The following is a 20,643-nucleotide window of genomic DNA, read 5'->3' on the forward strand; positions in this document are numbered from 1 at the left end:
CTATATCTCCAACTACGGGTGGGCGATATTGGGCTAATTTGGTCATTTGGCCCTGGGGTACCACATCAAGGAGCTGATGGAAAAATCAAACCTGCCCCTATCTAGAACTGGCAGATCACAGGCCAGGACAGGTCCATCATTTGTGCCCATAAACGAGCAGATAACCTGCTGAATCGGTCTAAAGGACCGATATCAGCAGCTAAGATCGGCCTGTGTATGGCCACCTTTACTTTGATATAATTCATCTTAGTTGGATGCAAAACAATCCTATTGGGTTTATTTAATGTTTAACTGATTATTTTTTTTTGTAAACTTAAGGTATGGTGATCAAAATTAAGGAAAGACCCCTTAACCAGAAAACCCCAGGTCCCAGCATTCCAGATAACAGGTCCCATACCTATTTCTTGATGGTAAATAAGCTTCATTAAAGGTGGTAAAACAATCCTATGGGGTTTATTTAATGTTTAAATTATTTTTAGCAGACTTAAGGTATGGGGATCTAAATTACAGTAAGATCGCTTATCTGGAAAATAATAGATCCTATACCTGTACAATTTTGGTCATTTGCCCTTTTTAAAGACTTTGATGTGGGATGATAATAATCTTCTTCACAACTGGCTAATGGCCCCTTGCATAAGCCAACCAGAATTTCTCCTTTAAACAATCATATTTGATCTGCTCTGAATAAAAAATTGGTATATTCTAGGAAAATTGCCTTTGTTTGCCATTCTCTTGATATTTCAGAGAACAGGAAGCTGCACCCAAATCGCTATAATAAGCTGTATAACACAGAGCTGCAAATATAAAGTGACTATAAATAAGTTTTAACTCTGCCACTTACAGAGAACTCACTGAATTCTCAATATATTAAACTTTTGCAGTAATATGTATAATTTCACTTTGACATTAGCCACAGAAAAAAAACCCACTCTCTCCAACTTCGAATTACTTTCCCGTCCAAACGTATGGTTTCTTTCACTTTTTCTCTGTTCTCCACCTCCCCCACCACAGACTCACACCCCAAAGCCAGGGCTAATCACTCTTCTACATATGTCTGAACTACAGCTTAGGGCACTTTGTCTCTGGCTTGCTGTGCACAGCTGTTAATCTATTTCTTTCCCCTGGTAATTGAAATCTAAAAACAATTTAATTCAAGCAGCAACTAAAATAAGTTAAAACTAACTTAAAAATGTAAGTTTTGCTTGTTGTATGATGGTTTTATGGGTTTTTTGGTTGAAATTGTCCAAACTGCTCATCTTTGAGCAGGCAACTTTAATTTAAATCAGATTTAATACTTAATAGTCATATGGTCAGGCAGTGGGTTTTTCTTTTGCTCTGTGCTGTGGAAAACGTTGGCACTATATAGATTATAGATTTACCCGATACAGATAAGGGATCCGGTTTGCAGAAAGCTCTGAATAACAGAAAGGGCTTCTCCCACAGACTCCATTTTAATCAAATAACTCACCTTTTTAAAACCTTTTTCTCTTTAATAATAAAACAGTACCTTGTGCTCGATCCCAAGATGTAATTAATCCTTTTTGGAGGCAAAACAATCCTTTTGGGTTTAATTAATGTTTAAATAATGTTTCTTAGGAAACTTGAGGTTTGGAGATCCAAGTTATTCGGAAAACCCCCAGGTCCTGAGCCTTTTGGATAACTGGTCCAATACCTGTACTAATAATAGACAAGGATATAAAGATTATATATAATAGATAAAGAAAAGTTTATGTGTACTTCCAAGGAGAAAACATGTGCTTTTACCACTACCGCACCTTATTATTTAGTGCTTGGGGGGGAAAAGTATCCTGACATCTCTTTTAATATATTGCAACTTATTATCAGGGTTGGACCTGTATTGTATGTGCCGTTGCACAGAAGGCTCTGGCAACAGTTTTAATTGGCCTTGTCCAGTTCATGGCCAGAAGTGCAGTACAACACAACAGGATGTTAGTCGTTCTTGAAAAATGGCTTCCTACTTCCTTCCATAATAGGCATGTTATCGGTTCTTAGGTTCCCTTACTGTACAAGTGTTCTAAGATATAGATTTATTTCTCACGCATATGTTTTCTAATTTATATGGTGGGGTTGGCCGCTCATGGAGGGCTTGTGGTAGTGGGGCTTAGCCTGAAGGTTTGTTTGGGTGATATTTGAGGAGAATGGTTTTGGTGCTTCTGGAAACCCAGTGTGAATGTCAATTTGGGCGAGGTTAGGGGTTATAGTTTATTCGATGTTCTAGATATCCTTGGAACTATGTATGATGTTGTAATCTGCAACCTTGAACTAAGGTGGGACAGCACGAAAGGTTGCACCTCAAAGGGGGTTTAAAATGGGAAAAGTCCAAAACCCCTTTTCTTCAGAGAAGATTTTTTTATTTGCTGACGTTCCTAACGTTCAACCCACTGCAATCTAGAATATTGCTGGCAGATGAAATGCACTTTTGCTCTCGCTCTAATTGATTTTTTGCCAGCTCAGTGTTTGATCTTGCCCATTGATCGTTGTGAACCTTTAAACAAGTTGTCGTTTGTCCTTTGTCCATTGTATACTTGAAGGCTAAATAGCCCTGCGGGGGCATGGCCCACACATCAATGAGTTTGTAATCCGAAGGGCCCGCGGCCGCCTTATCTAAAGGGAGAGTGAATCGACCTCGTCCCAAGACTCCAGCAGAAAGTTCAGTAGAATAAATAGTTGAACTGTGTGCAGACAATATAGCGGGGGAAGGCCCAGTCAGCATTCTGCCATTGTACTATGCCTTCTGTTTGGGTCCCAGCATCCCACAGCAGCCTTGAGTTCTCTGTGTAATGTACATCAGCACCCTTTGTTACCAGGTCTCCCACTATTGATGTCACCATTCATGTTCTTGAAGAGTGCTTATGTTCTCTATGTATGAGCATTATATTTGTATTGGTTGTCTTTTATATAGGTTATTTTATGTCTGGGAACTCCAACTCCTGGCACCTCCAATAGCCTTCGGGTCTCAAATCAACCCCCCCATCCCCGCAAAGTGTTGTTGTAACATTTGGGAATCTGCATGGAGATGGCTCTATTGTGTGCTAAAATAAACACAGCCCTGTATGTTCAGCTTTGATTATTTTTTTCAAAGGAGGCCGAGTGATCCGTCCTTACGTTTCATACTTCCTGCCCGGGCTTGTCGCAGGAAATGACAGCTTCCTGGCCAGGAATTGCTTAGCGTGAAATCTAAAACTTATACTAGTGAAGGGTGGTGCCATGTTTTACCCCCAAATGCATTTGGTTGCACCAGTTAGTGATTAGCACCTCTTTTACACCAGCCAAGTGGTGGCACACCTTCTGGGCACGAAACGCGTAGGGATTCTGGAGATGTTTTAATTCAACCTTAACAAAGAGGATTTTCAACTTTTATTTTGTGGCCCTGTGGATTCCTAGAGTGCGTGGAAAAGCCCCCTTACTGGTTCTACTACTGGCACATAGGTGGGCCATATTCATCTAATGCACAGCACTTAATTGTGCTATAGATAAGGTGTTGGCTGGAGGCCCCGTGGCACAAAGCTGCACCACAGCTCATGGAATACATAATACAAATATATTTCATAGACTGGTCAATATGGGGGTTTACACCAGATTTCATTGCATGATGCAGGAAGTCTCCTAGTAGGTAGTGCACAGCAGTGCTATCCATACAGAGGATAATTGCTCTCTAGCTGAGAAAGAATGCGTGTAATTTAAAATATCTTAAGCATCTGCGAGTGTCATTTACTAGTCTTCCACACAACAGAAGAAGTCGTTTAGCCAGATGAGCTCTTCCAGTATTTTTCCAGCAGTTTCTGAAGAAAGATATCCTGATTTATTGCACATAATTACATTACTTCCTTTTGCTACAGTGGTTGGTGGATTTTCTTGGTTTCAAGCCCCCCCTGGACCAATGCATGTTCAGGCCCCCCATATGTTTGGAACATAGGAAAACATAGCTGATCCGGCCATTTATTAATAGTTCCATTAATTAAGTGCTCATTGTAAATAAGTCTCATTCTAAGCCCCTTTTAACCAAGATTTTAGCTTAGTGACCTTTGCTTTTGTTTTCTAACTTGTAGGTGACTGTTGTAATCTGATTGCTGATTGGTTACTATGGGCAACATCAGCGGTAAAGTTGGTCGCCAATGTAAATAAATACTACCCTAAGGGGTATATTCATGCTGTATAAAAAGTGGAGTGAATCATTACCAGTGATGTTGCCCAGGGTAACCAATCAGCAATTAGATTTCAACAGTTAGAAAACCAAAGCAACACATCTGATTGGCTGCTATGAGCAACATCACAGGTAATGTTTTACTTTGGGTCAAAATGCCACAAGTGGTTTAATGTTTGAGGCACATCTTGCAGAGGGCACACAAGCAATATGGAATATGGTGGCCAGTTGTAACTATTCCTTTTCTTTTCTGTATTTCTACACAGAGGTGGTATCGATAATCCACCATAAAAACCACAATCTGTTTATATCCATTGGCCCTATAACAATCAAATAACGAAGTCTGAAGAACAGAAATTTACCGACGCAGCAGCTTAAAGGGGCAGTTCACCACATGTTACTTTTCGTATGTTATAGAATGTCCAGTTCTTATCAACTTTTCATTTCAGTTTTTATTTCTTATAGTTTTTAAATTATACCTCTTCTACCACAAAACTGTTCCTGTGTGAGGCTACAATTTTATTGTCATTGTCACTTTGTATTATTTATCTTTCTTTTTAGGCTCTTCTTTATTCATTTTCCTGTTTCTCATTCAAACCATGGCGTAATTGCTTGGTTAAATTGGACCAAATAACTGCTAACCAGATAACTGCTAAAAGTCCAAACTGGAAAGCTGCTGAATAATTCAAAAACCACCAATAAGTCAAAATGAAGACTAACTGCAAATTGTCTTAGAATAGCACTCTTGATAACATACAAAAGTTAATCTAAAGGCAAACTACCCCTTAGAATAAAGGGGAAATAAACCTTAGTTATATCAGCATATGTTGCATTTTAAACGATACAGTGTATGCTTTGAATATCCCATTTCTGGGAAGCAACACATTCAATTTTAACTTTGGTTTGTTTTATTTGCCCGCTTCCTCGTCAGCATCATACGATTTGTTGTAAGTATAATTACATTAAATATTGTTTCTCAAGCCAGGGGTCCCAGGGGAATAAGCTAAACTTCTAGAGTCACATTGTGCATCCAAGTGCAACGTGTAAAAACATGCACGTGCCGTTGCAATCTAATGCACTACTGCTCTTCAGTTACATATTTGGACCATAAATACTTATTTTTGTTCTTGGTTCTTGGTCAATACTGTGCGGCTTAGCATCTGACCCCTGTGGTCTGCACAGGCTGCTTGGAACCTCTTGGACTGTGGGCAAATTATTCTTTCTTAGATATCGTCAATGGAGCTCAGTTCCCCCCTCACATAAATAGAGGTTGGAAATCTATTAAAGTATTATAGGTGGAAAATTGGAGGTGACTCAGGCTAATGAGAGCGTGCCGCCGCCGCCACAAGGAGCCTTGGGTTTCTGCACCGTGATTCACTAGTTTGCCTCTCAAGCTTTGCCCACAAAAAGGGTGTTGCTTCCTAAAGCTGCCCAGTGATTCATACGGACACTTCCCAAGATGTGCTGCAGTTGCCCTTTGTGATGTCTCCTTAAAGAGATGATTGCCGAACAGGTCAAGTTTTTAGATTCTGCATTCATTGGTTCCTCTCATTAAGTTCTATCAGTCAGTATGATAGTTTTGGTGTAAACCAGCAGTTACAGATTTCCTTTGTCAGCGCCTGTTGTATTGACTTTATTTGTTCATTTTGTTGTGACAAAAAAGTAAACCTAAAGAATCTTATTGATGATTTAAAACCAGTGTTTTAGCAGGGCGCTGTTAGCAAGGAATCTATAGAATGTTGTTTAAGAAGTGATCAATACTGTTGTATTAAAGCCACAGTCTACTCTAATTAAATATTGCCCCTTATTTCTCTTGCAGAACATTCCATTTGTCCACTATTATACCCTTTACTCAACAGCATACACAATGATATGATGAATATGCTTGTTCCTCTACTTTATCATTTTATCTTCTACCCAACAGCCATGCTCCCGTCCCAGAGGCTATTATCCCACTGCTACTATAGGCACCATGTCTCCCACTATACCTGCTATCCCACAGCCCCAGTCCCTTCCCAGAGGCTATTATCCCACTGCTACTATAGGCACCATCTCTCCCTACTATACCTGCTATCCCACAGCCACAGTCCCTTCCCAGAGGCTATTATCCCCCCACTGCTACTGTAGGCACCATCTCTCCCTACTATACCTGCTATCCCACAGCCACAGTCCTTTCCCAGAGGCTATTATCCCCCCCACTGCTACTATAGGCACCATCTCTCCCTACTATACCTGCTACCCCACAGCCCTTCCCAGAGGCTATTTTCCCCCCACTGCTACTATAGGCACCATCTCTCCCTACTATACCTGCTATCCCACAGCCACAATCCCTTCCCAGAGGCTATTATCCCCCCCACTGCTACTATAGGCATCATCTCTCCCTACTATACCTGCTATCCCACAGCCACAGTCCCTTCCCAGAGGCTATTATCCCCCACTGCTACTATAGGCACCATCTCTCCCTACTATACCTGCTATCCCACAGCCACAGTCCCTTCCCAGAGGCTATTATCCCACTGCTACTATAGGCACAATCTCTCCCTACTATACCTGCTATCCCACAGCCACAGTCCCTTCCCAGAGGCTATTATCCCCCCACTGCTACTATAGGCACCATCTCTCCCTACTATACCTGCTATCCCACAGCCACAGTCCCTTCCCAGAGGCTATTATCCCCCCACTGCTACTATAGGCACCATCTCTCCCTACTATATCTGCTTTCATCATCCCAGAATCAATTCTAATCCATAAAACCAATATTTTTACAATGAGATCACTATAAGAACAGAAGCAGACGGAGGAGTGATTGCTAAAGTACTTCACACTGAGGACTTGGCTAAATAAGCTGAATGAAGGGCACTCTTCCACTCACTGTAACACCATTCTGTAACACAGACCCATAATGAATCCTGCATTGGGCTGCAGAGAAAAGCATGTGGCGCCTTTCAGCTTTGTCACTGATTCTTTGCAAAGGTTCCCATAATAGCCGCACTGATCTCTATTACACAGCTTCTCCTAAATATGGAAGCGCCACCAGCGGCAGTGTCAGCCCTCAGGGGCTCATCATGCAGCGCCCATAATCCCCTTTGTGTAACAGAGCTCTTTTTATTGCCGAATGAAAGGATGGAAATAAAAAACTTGTTAAAATTGTGTAACTGTTCCCGTTCATTAGGTCTTGTAGCCAGGACTGAGCCCTCCGTAAGAGAATCCATTGGAGTGTGTGGTCCAACACATTACATGCCGACTACTGTTACTATTGTTACTACTTTACTACTTTATTTGGCTCCTTGCATGCACATATATAAAGGCAAAGTTTACCCTACACATAGGATACATGTACACTTGCAGGGGTGCACCAAATTAGCTGTGCCTTTAATGTTTTGGAGAACTGACTTTGTGAAGAGATTGTTATATTTTAATTGTTACATTTCAATATACAAATTAGAGCTCATTTTTTGGTTAATATGCAACCACATCTTTTATGGAGGCTTTAGTACAGGTATGGGATCAGTTATGCAGAAACCCGTAATCCAGAAAGCTCCCAATTACAGGAAGGCCATCTCCCATAGACTCCATTTTAATCAAATAATTCAGGTTTTAAAATGAATTTCTTTTTTCTCTGTAATAATAAAACAGTACCTTGTACTTTATCCTAATTAAGTTATAATTAATCCTTATTGGAAGCAAAACAATCCTGCTGGGTTATATGATTTTCTATTAGAAAATCTAGTGCTTAGATTAGCATTACAATGTTTTCTGTTTCCTTCAATGGGGTTGATTTTTGGGAGTTTTGAGCCAGAAAAAAAGCAAACTGAAATATTTCATCTAGTTGTTAGGTTCAGTGACCCAAGCAACCAGAATGCAGACTGCTTGTGAGGCTAGATTTCTGCTGTTATTGTTCGTTTTGCTTTTCTAATGTCCACTGCCTAGTCGACCGGTTCAGCGATCCCAGCAACCACAATCATGTAGCTTTGGGAAGAGGAGAAAGGGTAAAATTCCCCTTTAAAGATTATTTCCAGAGTTAAACCCACCCAAACATTTTTTCCATGTTGGCTATTCAGGTCCAAATCACAGCCCTCCGGCACCATTACCAGGAATTGGGCCTCCTACTCTATGGAAAGGAATCCACGTGTTACAGCATGTGCTTTCACTTATGGGTTTTTAACATGATCACACTAATGGCCGACATCTAGAACGGATCCTTGCGAGGCTTTGGGGAAGGCAAATGTGCCTGTCAGCTGACTCCAGCTTTACCCCCCTTGGCTGTAAACCTCCATTTTGGCTTTGGCTGTGTGTGAGTGCTCAATTCTGCATGGGTTTAGCCAGTGAAGATGATGAATGAGTTGCTTATGAATGCAAGTCATGTGTTTATGTCCCCGAGTCTCACACTTGTAATTAAGGGGGGGGTTGTTATGCTTTGAAGTGAGAATATACCCAGTCTGTAAGAGCATTTCATCCTTTATCTTTTATCTATGCATACCAGTGGGAGCTGCCATATTGCTTAGCTAAGGCATTCTGCCCAGCAGTCCACCTGGTTATTGAACTACAGTTCATATCCCCTGGCTATTGGATTTTATGCATTAGAAGATGTTTTAGTTTTATATGTGTTAGTGGGTTCCAAATGGTTTAAACACTAGTTTACACCAGTGCCGTCCAAATTTTGCCATGTATCGGCCGAATGCAATGATTTCATACAAAAATGTGTGCGGGGCCCTTGGGGGTAAGGTTGCTACCTTTTGCGGCTTTGGAGTAAGGGCAAGGGGCAGATGACGTCAGGGGTGGACTAATGATGTTTTGGGGGTTGGCCTCTGCCATTGGTGGGCAGGGTTATGAAATGGAGATCAGATTGGCCAACTAGCAAGGTGGCAGCTCTTTATATGGACCTGTTCATAGAAGCAAGGAGGGAACAAAGCTGAATAACTATACATTGTTATAAAATAAATGAATGGAAGATTAAATATGAATGCATAGGGACCCGTTTTACTAGGACACTTAGGACTATGGCACACTGCACATTTTATACTTTTCCTGTAACTAAAATTTCATGTAACTAAAATTTCATAGGCCCATGATTCTCATTAGAAGACTCTTCCAGACACATTCACAGGGAAAGTAGAGGGAAATGATGTGCCACAAGCCTCATATGTTAGTACAGAGAGATTATTAGGACAAAGGTAACAATGGATTCACCGATTCCATTGCAAGTCTGAGCCCCTGTAGGATCTTGTGCATTATATATATTTATTTCTGTATGATTTGTACAAATATAGTACTTGAACCCAGTGTTTTGCATGGAATTTCTCTCTGCTTTTCCTAAAGGGAATATTTACAAAATAAAAAGGTGCCTGCTGAGATAAGAAGATCTTTGCCTTTGTGATCCATCTCCCCTGTGTGCGATTTCGGAGAAATAACTGAAATCCGCTCCCACTGTACACAAATCTTTGTTTCCATAGCTGCTGCATTTTGTGTTTGTGATGTAATGAGAAACCACAAGGCTCCCTGTCCCAGAGCCCTTGGATATATTTGCACAGAGGCCCGTTGCTCCCATCTGCGGATGTCACAATCCGCATTCTCTAAATACACTTGCCGGTTTAACCCCTTGAAGGGGCAGTCGACCCCCTTGTTTCACATGGGTGCAATGAATATGGCTTGTGGCTGGACATACTTTTTTGCCTGTTTTAATCACAAAATAATCAATGGTTCTTGTTTAAAAAGATAACCAGTTTACAACCCCTCCCCTTCACCCTTTGTTGTGACTGTTTTGTCATGAGTCTATTATGCAGGAGGATTATCTGTGCATTGGGAATCTAATTATCTACCTAGCAAGACCAGGCGTGGAGTAGCTTCGGTTTCCATGTTTGCTTTCTTTGTATGTTATAGAATGCCCTGTTCTTAACAACTTTAGTTTTCATTTTTTTTTTATAGTTTTTGAATTATTTGCCGCCTTCTTTTGCCTCTTTCCAGCTTTCATTTGGGTTTTCAAATTTGTTTTCCTTCTGGTTTATCAACAGTCAGTACATTTTTGTTAAGAAACCTCCACTATATCATTGCAGTAAAGCCTATCTAACTAGCTGCCCAGGCTCCCTTTCTGTCAATATGCATCATATTCCAGCAAAGAATATGCCCATTGGATCCAGTTTAAAATGCTGATTGCACCAGTTTGACTCACTAACAGCTTTCTTAGTGATGGGACAAAGAATAGCTTAAGAAATTTCCAGCAGCCATTGAAGCTATGGTATTTAAAGCATGTATAAAAGGAACCAGTGACTTAAAAGCACAAAAACGTGTAATTTGAAGGTGTTGAAAAGTAGGATTATGTTGTACGTGCAAGTATCTCTTTAACTGGAGTTGTAGTCATTTTAAGCTAAGCTATGGAGCAAAACGGATCCATCATGGTGCCCACGACCACCCATCTATGTACAGCATTAAGGCACACGTGTGTATAGGGCAGCACAGCACTACCTGATGTAACTGGGGGTGCATTCTCTGTGTCCCGCTTCTACCTGATGTAACTGGGGGTGCATTCTCTGTGTCCCGCTTCTACCTGATGTAACTGGGGGTGCATTCTCTGTGTCCCGCTTCTACCTGATGTAACTGGGGGTGCATTCTCTGTGTCCCGCTTCTACCTGATGTAACTGGGGGTGCATTCTCTGTGTCCCGCTTCTACCTGATGTAACTGGGGGTGCATTCTCTGTGTGCCGCTTCTACCTGATGTAACTGGGGGTGCATTCTCTGTGTGCCGTTTCTATCTGATGTAACTGGGGGTGCATTCTCTGTGTGCCGCTTCTACCTGATGTAACTGGGGGTGCATTCTCTGTGTGCCGTTTCTATCTGATGTAACTGGGGGTGCATTCTCTGTGTGCCGCTTCTACCTGATGTAACTGGGGGTGCATTCTCTGTGTGCCGTTTCTATCTGATGTAACTGGGGGTGCATTCTCTGTGTGCCGCTTCTACCTGATGTAACTGGGGGTGCATTCTCTGTGTGCCGTTTCTACCTGATGTAACTGGGGGTGCATTCTCTGTGTGCCGCTTCTACCTGATGTAACTGGGGGTGCATTCTCTGTGTGCCGCTTCTACCTGATGTAACTGGGGGTGCATTCTCTGTGTGTCGCTTCTACCTGATGTAACTGGGGGTGCATATTGTGTGTGACGTTTCTACCTGATGTAACTGGGGGTGCATTCTGTGTGTGCCGCTTCTGCCTTATATAACAGGATACATTCTCTGCATGCCGGTTTGTCTGGCTGCTGACAAAAATGGGGCCTGACTAAAGTGTGTTCTATACATTTAATAACAAGGCCGGTGTTACTGACACAAATCCTATAAAATATAGCTGCCAGACTAAATGGCACATTTGCTAAAGGGCGGATTTCTCTTTCGCACCTCTGTATAGGCATTCACTTCATACCGTGGGTTTCTGTGCATGTTGCCTTTTTATTGATGGAAAAAACCAATGTGAATGAAGCTGTGGGAACGCCGCGGAATGGGAACGCTTGACACGGTGACATAGGAGTCCTTTTTAGTAGCGTTCCTGCATCACAGAACAGCGTTGGGTTTGACAGGCTGGATGTGACCTAATAACATTGTATTTCACGGCTGCCACTTGCAAGGGTTTTTTTATTGTCTTGAGAGAGAGTTCTAATTCCTGAATTTATTTAAAAGAGTAACTTATTGTCCTTGACAAGCAGACTTCTAAGCCTGTGATTCCCAGGTCAGTTTGCTTGTCCCGTTGGCTGACAACCTCTCTGTGTGGTGGGCCCCAATAATCATCTTAGACATTTCAATCTACTTGTATAGGGTAAGGTTTGCCTTTAATTTCATTTTTAGTATGTTACAGAATAGCCTATTACTATTTTTTTCTTGTATTTTCAATTATTTGACTTCTTTATCTTTCCATTTTTTAACTGGGGGTCACTGATCTGGCAACAATAAACCCTAATGTTCTGTGAGGCTACAATTGTATTATTATTGTTACTTTTTATAAATTGTCTTTCTCTTCAGGCCCTTTCTTAGTTGTCTTCCAGTGTTTCACTTAAACCACTGCCTTGTTGCTAGGGTGAATTGGACCCTAGCAACTAACTGCTGAGCAAATAGCAGCAAAGAGCTGCTGAGCAAATAGCAAAATAATTCAAAAGCCATACAAAAAAGATGAATGACAAATTTTCTAAGCATATCACTTTCCCTAAGCTAGAATTTGGTTCAGGAAACTTCCAGAGCTTGTTCCAAGGATCTGACTAGCAAAGACTTGGGGATCTGGAGAGTTGCTGGTAATGAGCGGACCTCTTCCGGCCTCCCCCTTGCCCCGTGACTCAAGTGATGTTATGTGACTACACCCAGAGAAACTGCTTCTAAAGCCAGGCACTAATGTTCCCGGATAGGTCAGATATATTTGCTGGAATGGCCCAAACCACTGGTCCTCAGGGAGTGCTGGTCAGCCTAACAGCACAGTGTCTGCGCTTTTCACAAGGATATAACTGGGTTTTGTAATATGTGTCAGAGGGGGAAAAAATAGCCTGGGTAACATTAGCATCATGCCCCAGGGACTCAAACTCATTAGTGGAGCATTTAACTCACATTTACTGGGAGCATTCTGCTCATTTATACAACATCCGTATGTAGATTAGGAAAATAAAAGCTTGAGATATATATATAATATATATATATATATAATATTTTTTTTTTTTTTTTTTTTTCAGTTTGTTTTTTGCTTTTTTTTTTGCATTGGTACCTACGAGTGGGAGCTGCTGTGTTGCCTGCTAAGATATTGGCCATACAACTAAAGATGGCAAGGTTACCAAACGAGCAACTCTTCTCCCGATATGCCCACCTAAGGTGAGCAATAATAGGCCAATTCCATCATTTGGCCCTAGGGCCGAACGATCGAATTACAATGACGAACCGCCAGACCGAGGACAACATCATTGACCAAAAGCAGCCCCCAATCTGACGGAAAAATCAAACCTGCCCAATTTTCAGCCAGATATCGATCAGGGAGCCCTGTCCATGGCAGATAAGCTACCGCATTGGACTCAGATCAGCTTAAATATGCCCCTGTATGGCCACCTTAAAGCAAGAGTTCCCTAGTGGTGACAACAATGACACCCTCACTCTCAGTCCTTATCTGTATGGGATCAAATGGGCTGGTTGCATCGATCTCGGGCAAACTGTATGCTTGGCGTCAGCCATAACCTAAAAGCCTGGACCTAGAAATTCCGCGGTCAGCAGCTTTAGAACTGCCCCTAATTGGATATTAGGGAACCTTTATACCCACAATCAGCTTACAGGAGGCTTTATTTGGCAATAAATCTTGTTTTTATTTAACCAAAACTTGCCACCAAGTCAGGAATTCAAAAATAACTACCAGGTTTGGGGGCACCGAGAGCAACATCCAAGGGGGTTGTTGAGCAACATGTTGCCCCTGAGCCACTGGTTGGGGATCACTGGCATACACACATGGGCAAGTGATATACAGTTGCATTGAATTGTAATTGTTGGTGCATTTTTACTTATATTTGTGTTGTGTTTGCCTTTCAGCAACCCATTGTGCCTGCTCACCCCATGGCTCCTCCAAGCCCCAGCACGACTGGCAGCAACAACAACAGCAGCAGCAGCAGTAGCAGCTCTGGATGGGATCAGTTAAGCAAAACGAATCTCTATATCCGAGGACTTAGTCCGAACACAACAGACCAGGACCTGGTGAAACTCTGCCAGCCGTAAGTCTGCTGTTATTATCCATTGCTGTCTGTGACCCTCGTGGTGTGGGAAAGGAGCTCAATCCCTTTATCTTAATAGCGCCCCTCGGCAGGAACAGCCCGTTAGCATTTGTGGCAACTGAGCTATTGACTAGAGTTAGAGAGGGAAATGGGAAACTAGGGGAAACTAGGCTTCTACACCCAAAGGGTGTGGAGAAGAGACTTTTATGAGGAAGCAAACCGAATGAAACCCTTTTATACCACCTTGTTCCTCTGCAGAAGTGTCCAACCCGCCACCCAAATAGTGCTACCCAAGTACCCTACTACCACCCACTCCCTGTACTGCAGGATAAAAGGCAGATTAGTGCAGCAGGGTTGGCAACCACCATCTCTGTCAACACTGGTGACATTCACTGACCAGGAACATGTGCAGTTGAAGCCAGACTGGTCCCACCTTCAGTTGCGCATGCGTCACACCACTAGAGAATCAGGGAGGGAAAGTCAAGTGGCCAGAGATGGCAGCCATCAACCCTGCTGCATTTTATCATAAGGGAAAGGGGCCCTGTTAGGGTGCATAGGTTCCACTGTTTGGGAGAGGGGAGGAAGGATATTACAGGGCGCACCCATATGGCATACACAGGCCAATAAAAGCTGCCATCTTGGTCCCTCCAGATCTGTAGATTGTTGGCCCTTGTCTGGGACCCACTGATGGGCCATTCCTGCATTGGCCCAGGTGACCTTGCCATATAAGTGTTTGGCCGGCTTAAGAGTTGTGCTTTGCCTGAAGTGGTTGTTATGGTGGACACATTAGATCTGTTTGAGAAAGGGTTGGTTGCTTATTTATCAAATGAGAAAATACAAGATTTGTGAAATTATCTCTTAGTACGCCATTCATCCAGGGACTGGTCCAATTGACCTTGTGGAGTCTGGAGGGAATTTTTACCCCTTTGAGAACTTGATTTTTTTGTATATATGTGGCACTTTCTATTTCTGCCAGCTTCTGTACTGGTGCATAATTTGCCCTATTTTTAACCAACATTAGTAGAATATTCCATGTATTTACCTGCTCTGTTACGCAGCGGAAACCTGACTTTTTTGGTGGTAAGAGCCACAGTGTTGGATGTGAATATCTGCTTGTCTTAGTGGGAGAGTTTCCATGTTTTCTTTCCTACTAAATGAGGTAATGTTCCAAAAATATATCGTTTTCATACAAGTTCTCGAAGAAAAAGGATTGTTCATCCAGAGTCTGGCGGATCACAGTGCCCCTAGTCATGGAGAATGTACGTCAGAATAATCAATAAAGCAGCAATGATAGATACAGGAAATATAATAAGGGGCTATAGGAAATGCTGGGAAATAGAAGCAGCCGGTATAGTCCCAAAAATCCATATACTGTGTTTTTTTTTTTTACATAGCGCTGCATGTTCTCAGTGCTCACGTCATTCATACCGGGGATAGAAAGGATAATTATCTGATATTGTGAAACCTGCACTTATTGTCAATGCCCCTGGCTGTGTTGTCAATATTTAAGGAGAAAAATATCCTGTTCTTGGAAAGGGATTATTTTCACCGTGTTTTCCTATAAATGTTCATTCATGGGTTTAAAGCAAGTAAGTTCTAGCTATAAGGAATTTAAATGGTTTCCCCATGTTTATGTGGGTTTGCTCCTGGTACTCAGATTTCATCTTAAGCTCCAAAAACATACAGGCAGGTCCTAATAAATTTTGACTGGTATGTGAATGTGATAGGGACCTTTGATAGTAAGCCCCAATGGGGCAAAATAGATAAGAATGGTGTATAATCTCCGTGTGTCTACCTACTTTCTGGGATATGTTCCAGCTATATAAATAAATGATAATAATAACAATGTGCAACAGCCACATTCTCAGATAGGATTAATATGTGTTGGAGCTGCCATACTGCACATTTGGTGGCTAGTAAAGCAGGTGGGCGGCACGCCCCCCCCCCCCCCTGAACCTTTTTAATGCAGTCATCATTGTGATTTGGCTGCTTCATTCACGGAAATAATCCCCCATTTCAGTGCTGTCTCTGAAAAGACTTTGCACGTGTGTGTTTTTGTATATAGGGTAAGTATGAACTTGTCTGTGTGCTCAGGGCAGAGAAAAGGCTCAGTGTGTTATTGTGGAACTGGAAATTCCCCCTCTGCTGAAAAGAGTGAAACGTTCACAATGTCATTGTTGCTTAACTGAGGGAATGAAGTGCTCTTTTTAACCCATAGATAGATGGACTGATGGACTGATAGGTAGGTAGGCAGAGATACATAGACAGTCAGATAGATTACATAGACAGGCAGATGGACAGACAGGTTGGTAGGCATATAGACAGACAGACAAACAGGTTGGTAGGCAGATGGATGGACAGACAGGTTGGTAGGTAGATGGACAGACAGACAGGTTGGTAGGTAGATGGACGGACAGACAGGTTGGTAGATGGACGGACAGACAGGTAGATAGGTAGATGGACAGACAGGTAGGTAGGTAGATGGACAGACAGGTAGGTAGGTAGATGGACAGACAGACTGGTAAGTAGGTAGACAGACATATGGGTAGGTAGATAGGTAGGTAGACAAACAGGCAGACAGAAAGGCAGGCAGGCAGATAGAAAGGGAAACGGGTAGAATTACTTAATGATACAGACTAGACAGGTATAAGATACAGGTTTGTTACCTGTTTGGTCAGAACTGCCTGGCCAGTTTTCCAAATTTTTCCTAATAAGTTGATGCTGTGATTGGCCAGTCGCCAACTGGCATGTCACAGCCCTGCCCCTTGCCCAAAGTTGCTAATGCCGAAAGGTGGCAACCTTGATTAGATAAATGTATATATGGACAGAGTTAAAAAGGTAGATTTAGAGGCGTGTATATAACTCCTAGATGGGGGTGTAATCTTGGATCCAAGAGGGCCAGTTAGCTTGGCACTGTAGAAAAGAAGGCAGCGTTGCTCTTTGGCCAGCCCATAGTATATTGAATTTAAATTGGTATTGTGCTTTGAATAATCATGTCAAGTGCTGGGCTACCTCTAATGTTCAAGGGCCACTTAGCTCCCCTTGCCCCAGAGGCTAAAACTTGCCAGCCTACCCCCTGCCACAATAGAGGTCACAGATGGCCAATCGGCAGCCATCCATCTGTTGATCTTTCTCTGGACAGTAGCTGGTTGGACCGCAGTTATATAGACAGACACAGAGGCCTATGGCATATGGAGTCTGTTATACACAATGCTTGGACCTGGGCTTTTTTGGATAAATAAATGTAATGTAGAGCGCCATGCCTTATTGCTAATAAAAAGGCATTTAATCCTTTTTGTGCCATAATTACCACAGTACAGCATTTCCCACAAAGAGCACACATTATTTTTTTCCAACGAGAATATCAAAATTGAAATGCTGCGTGTTTCCGAACAGCACCGCCGCCTATATAACTCAAACCTGTAACCGGCCAGGCAGAAAGAGACATTAGCATTTTGTTTGCTGCAAACCTCCATGCTAGAAACTGTTTGTGACAGGAAATCATATTAAAGCCAGAGGCATGAAATTGTTAGGATATGGGGAGGTTATTATAGTTAATAATTTGCCTCATAAATACAGGCGCGAATGGCGTTCTCTCCCAGTATTCACAACAGCGGAAGTGTGTTCATAAATTTGCCAATAGGTTGTGTTTGCAGCCCTGCATGAAAGCAACGCCACTTTTTCTAGTAATAATGAAATATATTTATTATACACAATAAATAGCCTGTAAAACGTGTCCTTATAGATGGTGTTTGGTTATATAATTTGTGTCACATGACTTGAAACACATGTGTTATGATAAATAATGTATGTTACATAATGCATAATAGTCAAGTCTCTCCCTATGGAAAATAACCAGATTTTATTATATATAGGGAATAATATGCTCCCCTGTTGTAATATATAAGGATATAGGAAGTCGCCAAAAGAGTTCCAGTTCTTATAAAGCTAAGAGGCCAAAGGCAAAGTGCTTTTATAGAGGACATGGAACTCCGAGGTCACTTCTTATATCCTCATATTTTACAACAGGGGGTACATTATATTTTATAATACACAAGTTTCAGTGATTCATGTCACAGACATTACCTCACTAAGCAGCGATTATAACATGTGACATCACTAAGTAACGTTTATAAGGATATAATTGACATTATACTCATGGCTTTTTGTATATTGTATGTATCTAGGGTTACCACCCTGCCAGTGCAGGTATTACAAACCTGACAGCAATTACATTTGTGAAGGCTGGCACCCCTACCTTTAAATCCCTCCCTTCCCTGACTCTCTGTGCCAGATCAGCCCATTTGACAGAGCCTGCTCTGCCCATTTACCCACCCCATACGCCCATGTGACATCATTGCCCACCCCCAAGTGACGTCACTGCCTGTCAACCAAACCCAAAGGTCAGCACTTTAAAGAAAAAAAATAGTGCAAACCCTTCATATATCACATCTACAGAACAGTTATAGAAATGTATAGAGATGCAAGCTAAACACACAGAGCTTGTGTTCTGGACCTGAAGCAAACATTTTTTTAACATGAGCTCATTTGGGCTTACGTCCGAAATTGAACTGCCAAAAATAAATGTATTGGTTTTTTTATACTCAGAGATACCTAATTCCTCAGACCGAAAAGTTACCAACTCCTTAGTCTGGCAGAGTCAATCAACCCCTTGTTCCATGTTGAAATGATGCATTGTGGGACTTGAAGTCCTGCGGCTTCCGTGCTGCCCAATTCTCCGAAAAGCACAAAACGACTTCAAGTCCCAGAAGCCATCATTGCAGTACGGAACAAGGTTAAGGAGGGGTTGAATGTTCAAGATTTCCATCTGTAGGAAGCGCGACGTCCTAAACCTGCGAGTTTGTTGTTAGAAAAACTGTCATAACAAAACCAAGGAAATGACTCTGTCAGCGCCGTGGTTTGTTTAGTTAACAGGTTGGGTTCTTATTTGCACCTTGGCGCGACATTGTACCCAACAATAAAATTTATAGAACTGATTTTTCAAGTTTTTAGTGATTTCCAGGTATAAACCTGTCTGTGTTCGTTTGTAATGTCATTGGGAGTCTAACAGAGACGGGAAAGCATAATAACGTTTACAAGAATACATTTTGCCATAAGTATTTGCTGGGGCTGAATACGTCTCTTTTTAGTGCCAGTATATAACTGGGTGTTCCCCAGCACTAGAGGAAACTTTAGATTGGGAACCTGCCTATTCCACTAACCATGTTTCATTGAAAAGTTGATTGATTTGGTTTGCTACAAAAATATGAATTTATTTTTAATTTTTGTATTCACCAAGGCATGAATCATCTCTCTCATGTTTTTTTGGGTCCATATACTAAATTCTGTTATTAGCATGTTCCACATGGTATAAACAAATTGTTAAAGGGACACTTTTTTATTGGATTTGCCTAAATTCAATGAGTAAAGGCCCCCATACTCGGGCTGATTCTAGCTGCCGATATCGGTCCCTTAGACCAATTCGGCAGCTAATTGGCCCATGTATGGGCACTACCGACGGGTCTGCCTGACCGATATCTGGCCTGGAATCGCCCAAATATTGATCGGGCAGGTTAAAAAATCTAGTCAGATCGGGGACCGCATCGGCTCGTTGATGCAGCCCCTGTACCGACTTTGCCTATACCTGTCGCTATAATTCGATTGTTTGGCCCTGGGGCCAAGCAAGCGGATCTGAAGGTGTATGAGCACCAGGTGTATGGGCCCCCCAACCGTAGGTGGGCGATATTGGGAGACTCCAGGCTAATTGTCCCTAGGGCCAAACGATCGAACGGGTATAGGCAAAGTCGGTCCGGGGGCTGCATCAACGAGCCGATGCGGTCCCCAATCCGACTAGATTTTTTAACCTGCCTGATCGAGATCTGGCCAATTTTAGGCCAGATATCGGTTGGGCAGGCCCGTCGGTAGAGCCCATACATGGGCCAATTAGCTGCCGAAACGGTCTAAGTGACCAATATCGGCAGCTAGAATAGGCCCACGTATGGGGTCCTTAAGATATGAATTTATATTTACTAAGCTTTCACTTTCTCACTTACTCCTGTGTAGGCGTTTCTTACCTCAGCAGCCATTTTGTCTCAGACTGGTTTGTGGCAAACTTTCCTTATTTCATCCTCAGACCTTCTTTTCATGTTTTTCTTGGGTCACTCATATTTATGCCCTGGTAGAGGTAGAAAGAGCTATAGTATAGGTGGAAAGGAAAATGGTATAGGAGTAGTAACAGTGTGTGGTCTGTGCATAATGGGCGTGGCCAAAAAACACCAATATTTTATATCCAAAGAGCTTGTCTGCCTCCTATAGTCCTAATGTGTCTTAATCCCTTCTCAACAATCAAATAGAAGGCCAATCTGACTACATATATGGGGGTATGACCAGTCCCAGCCATAAATGGGACTTTCCGTAGTAGGAACTACCATGGTTGTTTTTATACCCTGTTTAGTTATATACATACAATTATACCAGCATAGTTATTTTTCTTTACTAAACACCATAGAGCAGACAAATGTGAGGATAAAGTAGTGTTTTTAGCTGATAATTGCAAAGTTTCCATGCTCTGTGCCTCGGCACACATAGGGATTAATACAAACCTCTGCCAGATTTTTAATATTTGCTGTGTTGTGCTAAAGTACAATATTATTACAGAGCTGCTAATTACCATCATAGTCTCAGACAGTGATTGAAAGCATTAAGGGCTGTCACTGGGTCCCACAATAGCACTTGAGTTAAATACACCGCAAATTCACCGAGGATTT

At 42.1% G+C, this 20,643-nt stretch overlaps 1 protein-coding gene across 5 annotated transcripts in view; it reads left to right on the top strand.

Annotated features, from left to right (window-relative positions):
• rbms1 (RNA binding motif, single stranded interacting protein 1) overlaps positions 1-20,643 on the top strand; it is a 222,984-nt gene that overhangs the window by 135,882 nt on the left and 66,459 nt on the right. For all 5 annotated transcript variants that reach the window (NM_001097163.1, XM_012969910.2, XM_012969911.2 and 2 more), the window contains 1 exon segment: positions 13,698-13,876. In NM_001097163.1, the coding sequence (NP_001090632.1) occupies positions 13,698-13,876 (179 nt within the window).

Source organism: Xenopus tropicalis, chromosome 9, assembly GCF_000004195.4.
Source record: "Xenopus tropicalis strain Nigerian chromosome 9, UCB_Xtro_10.0, whole genome shotgun sequence".
NCBI lineage: Eukaryota > Metazoa > Chordata > Amphibia > Anura > Pipidae > Xenopus > Xenopus tropicalis.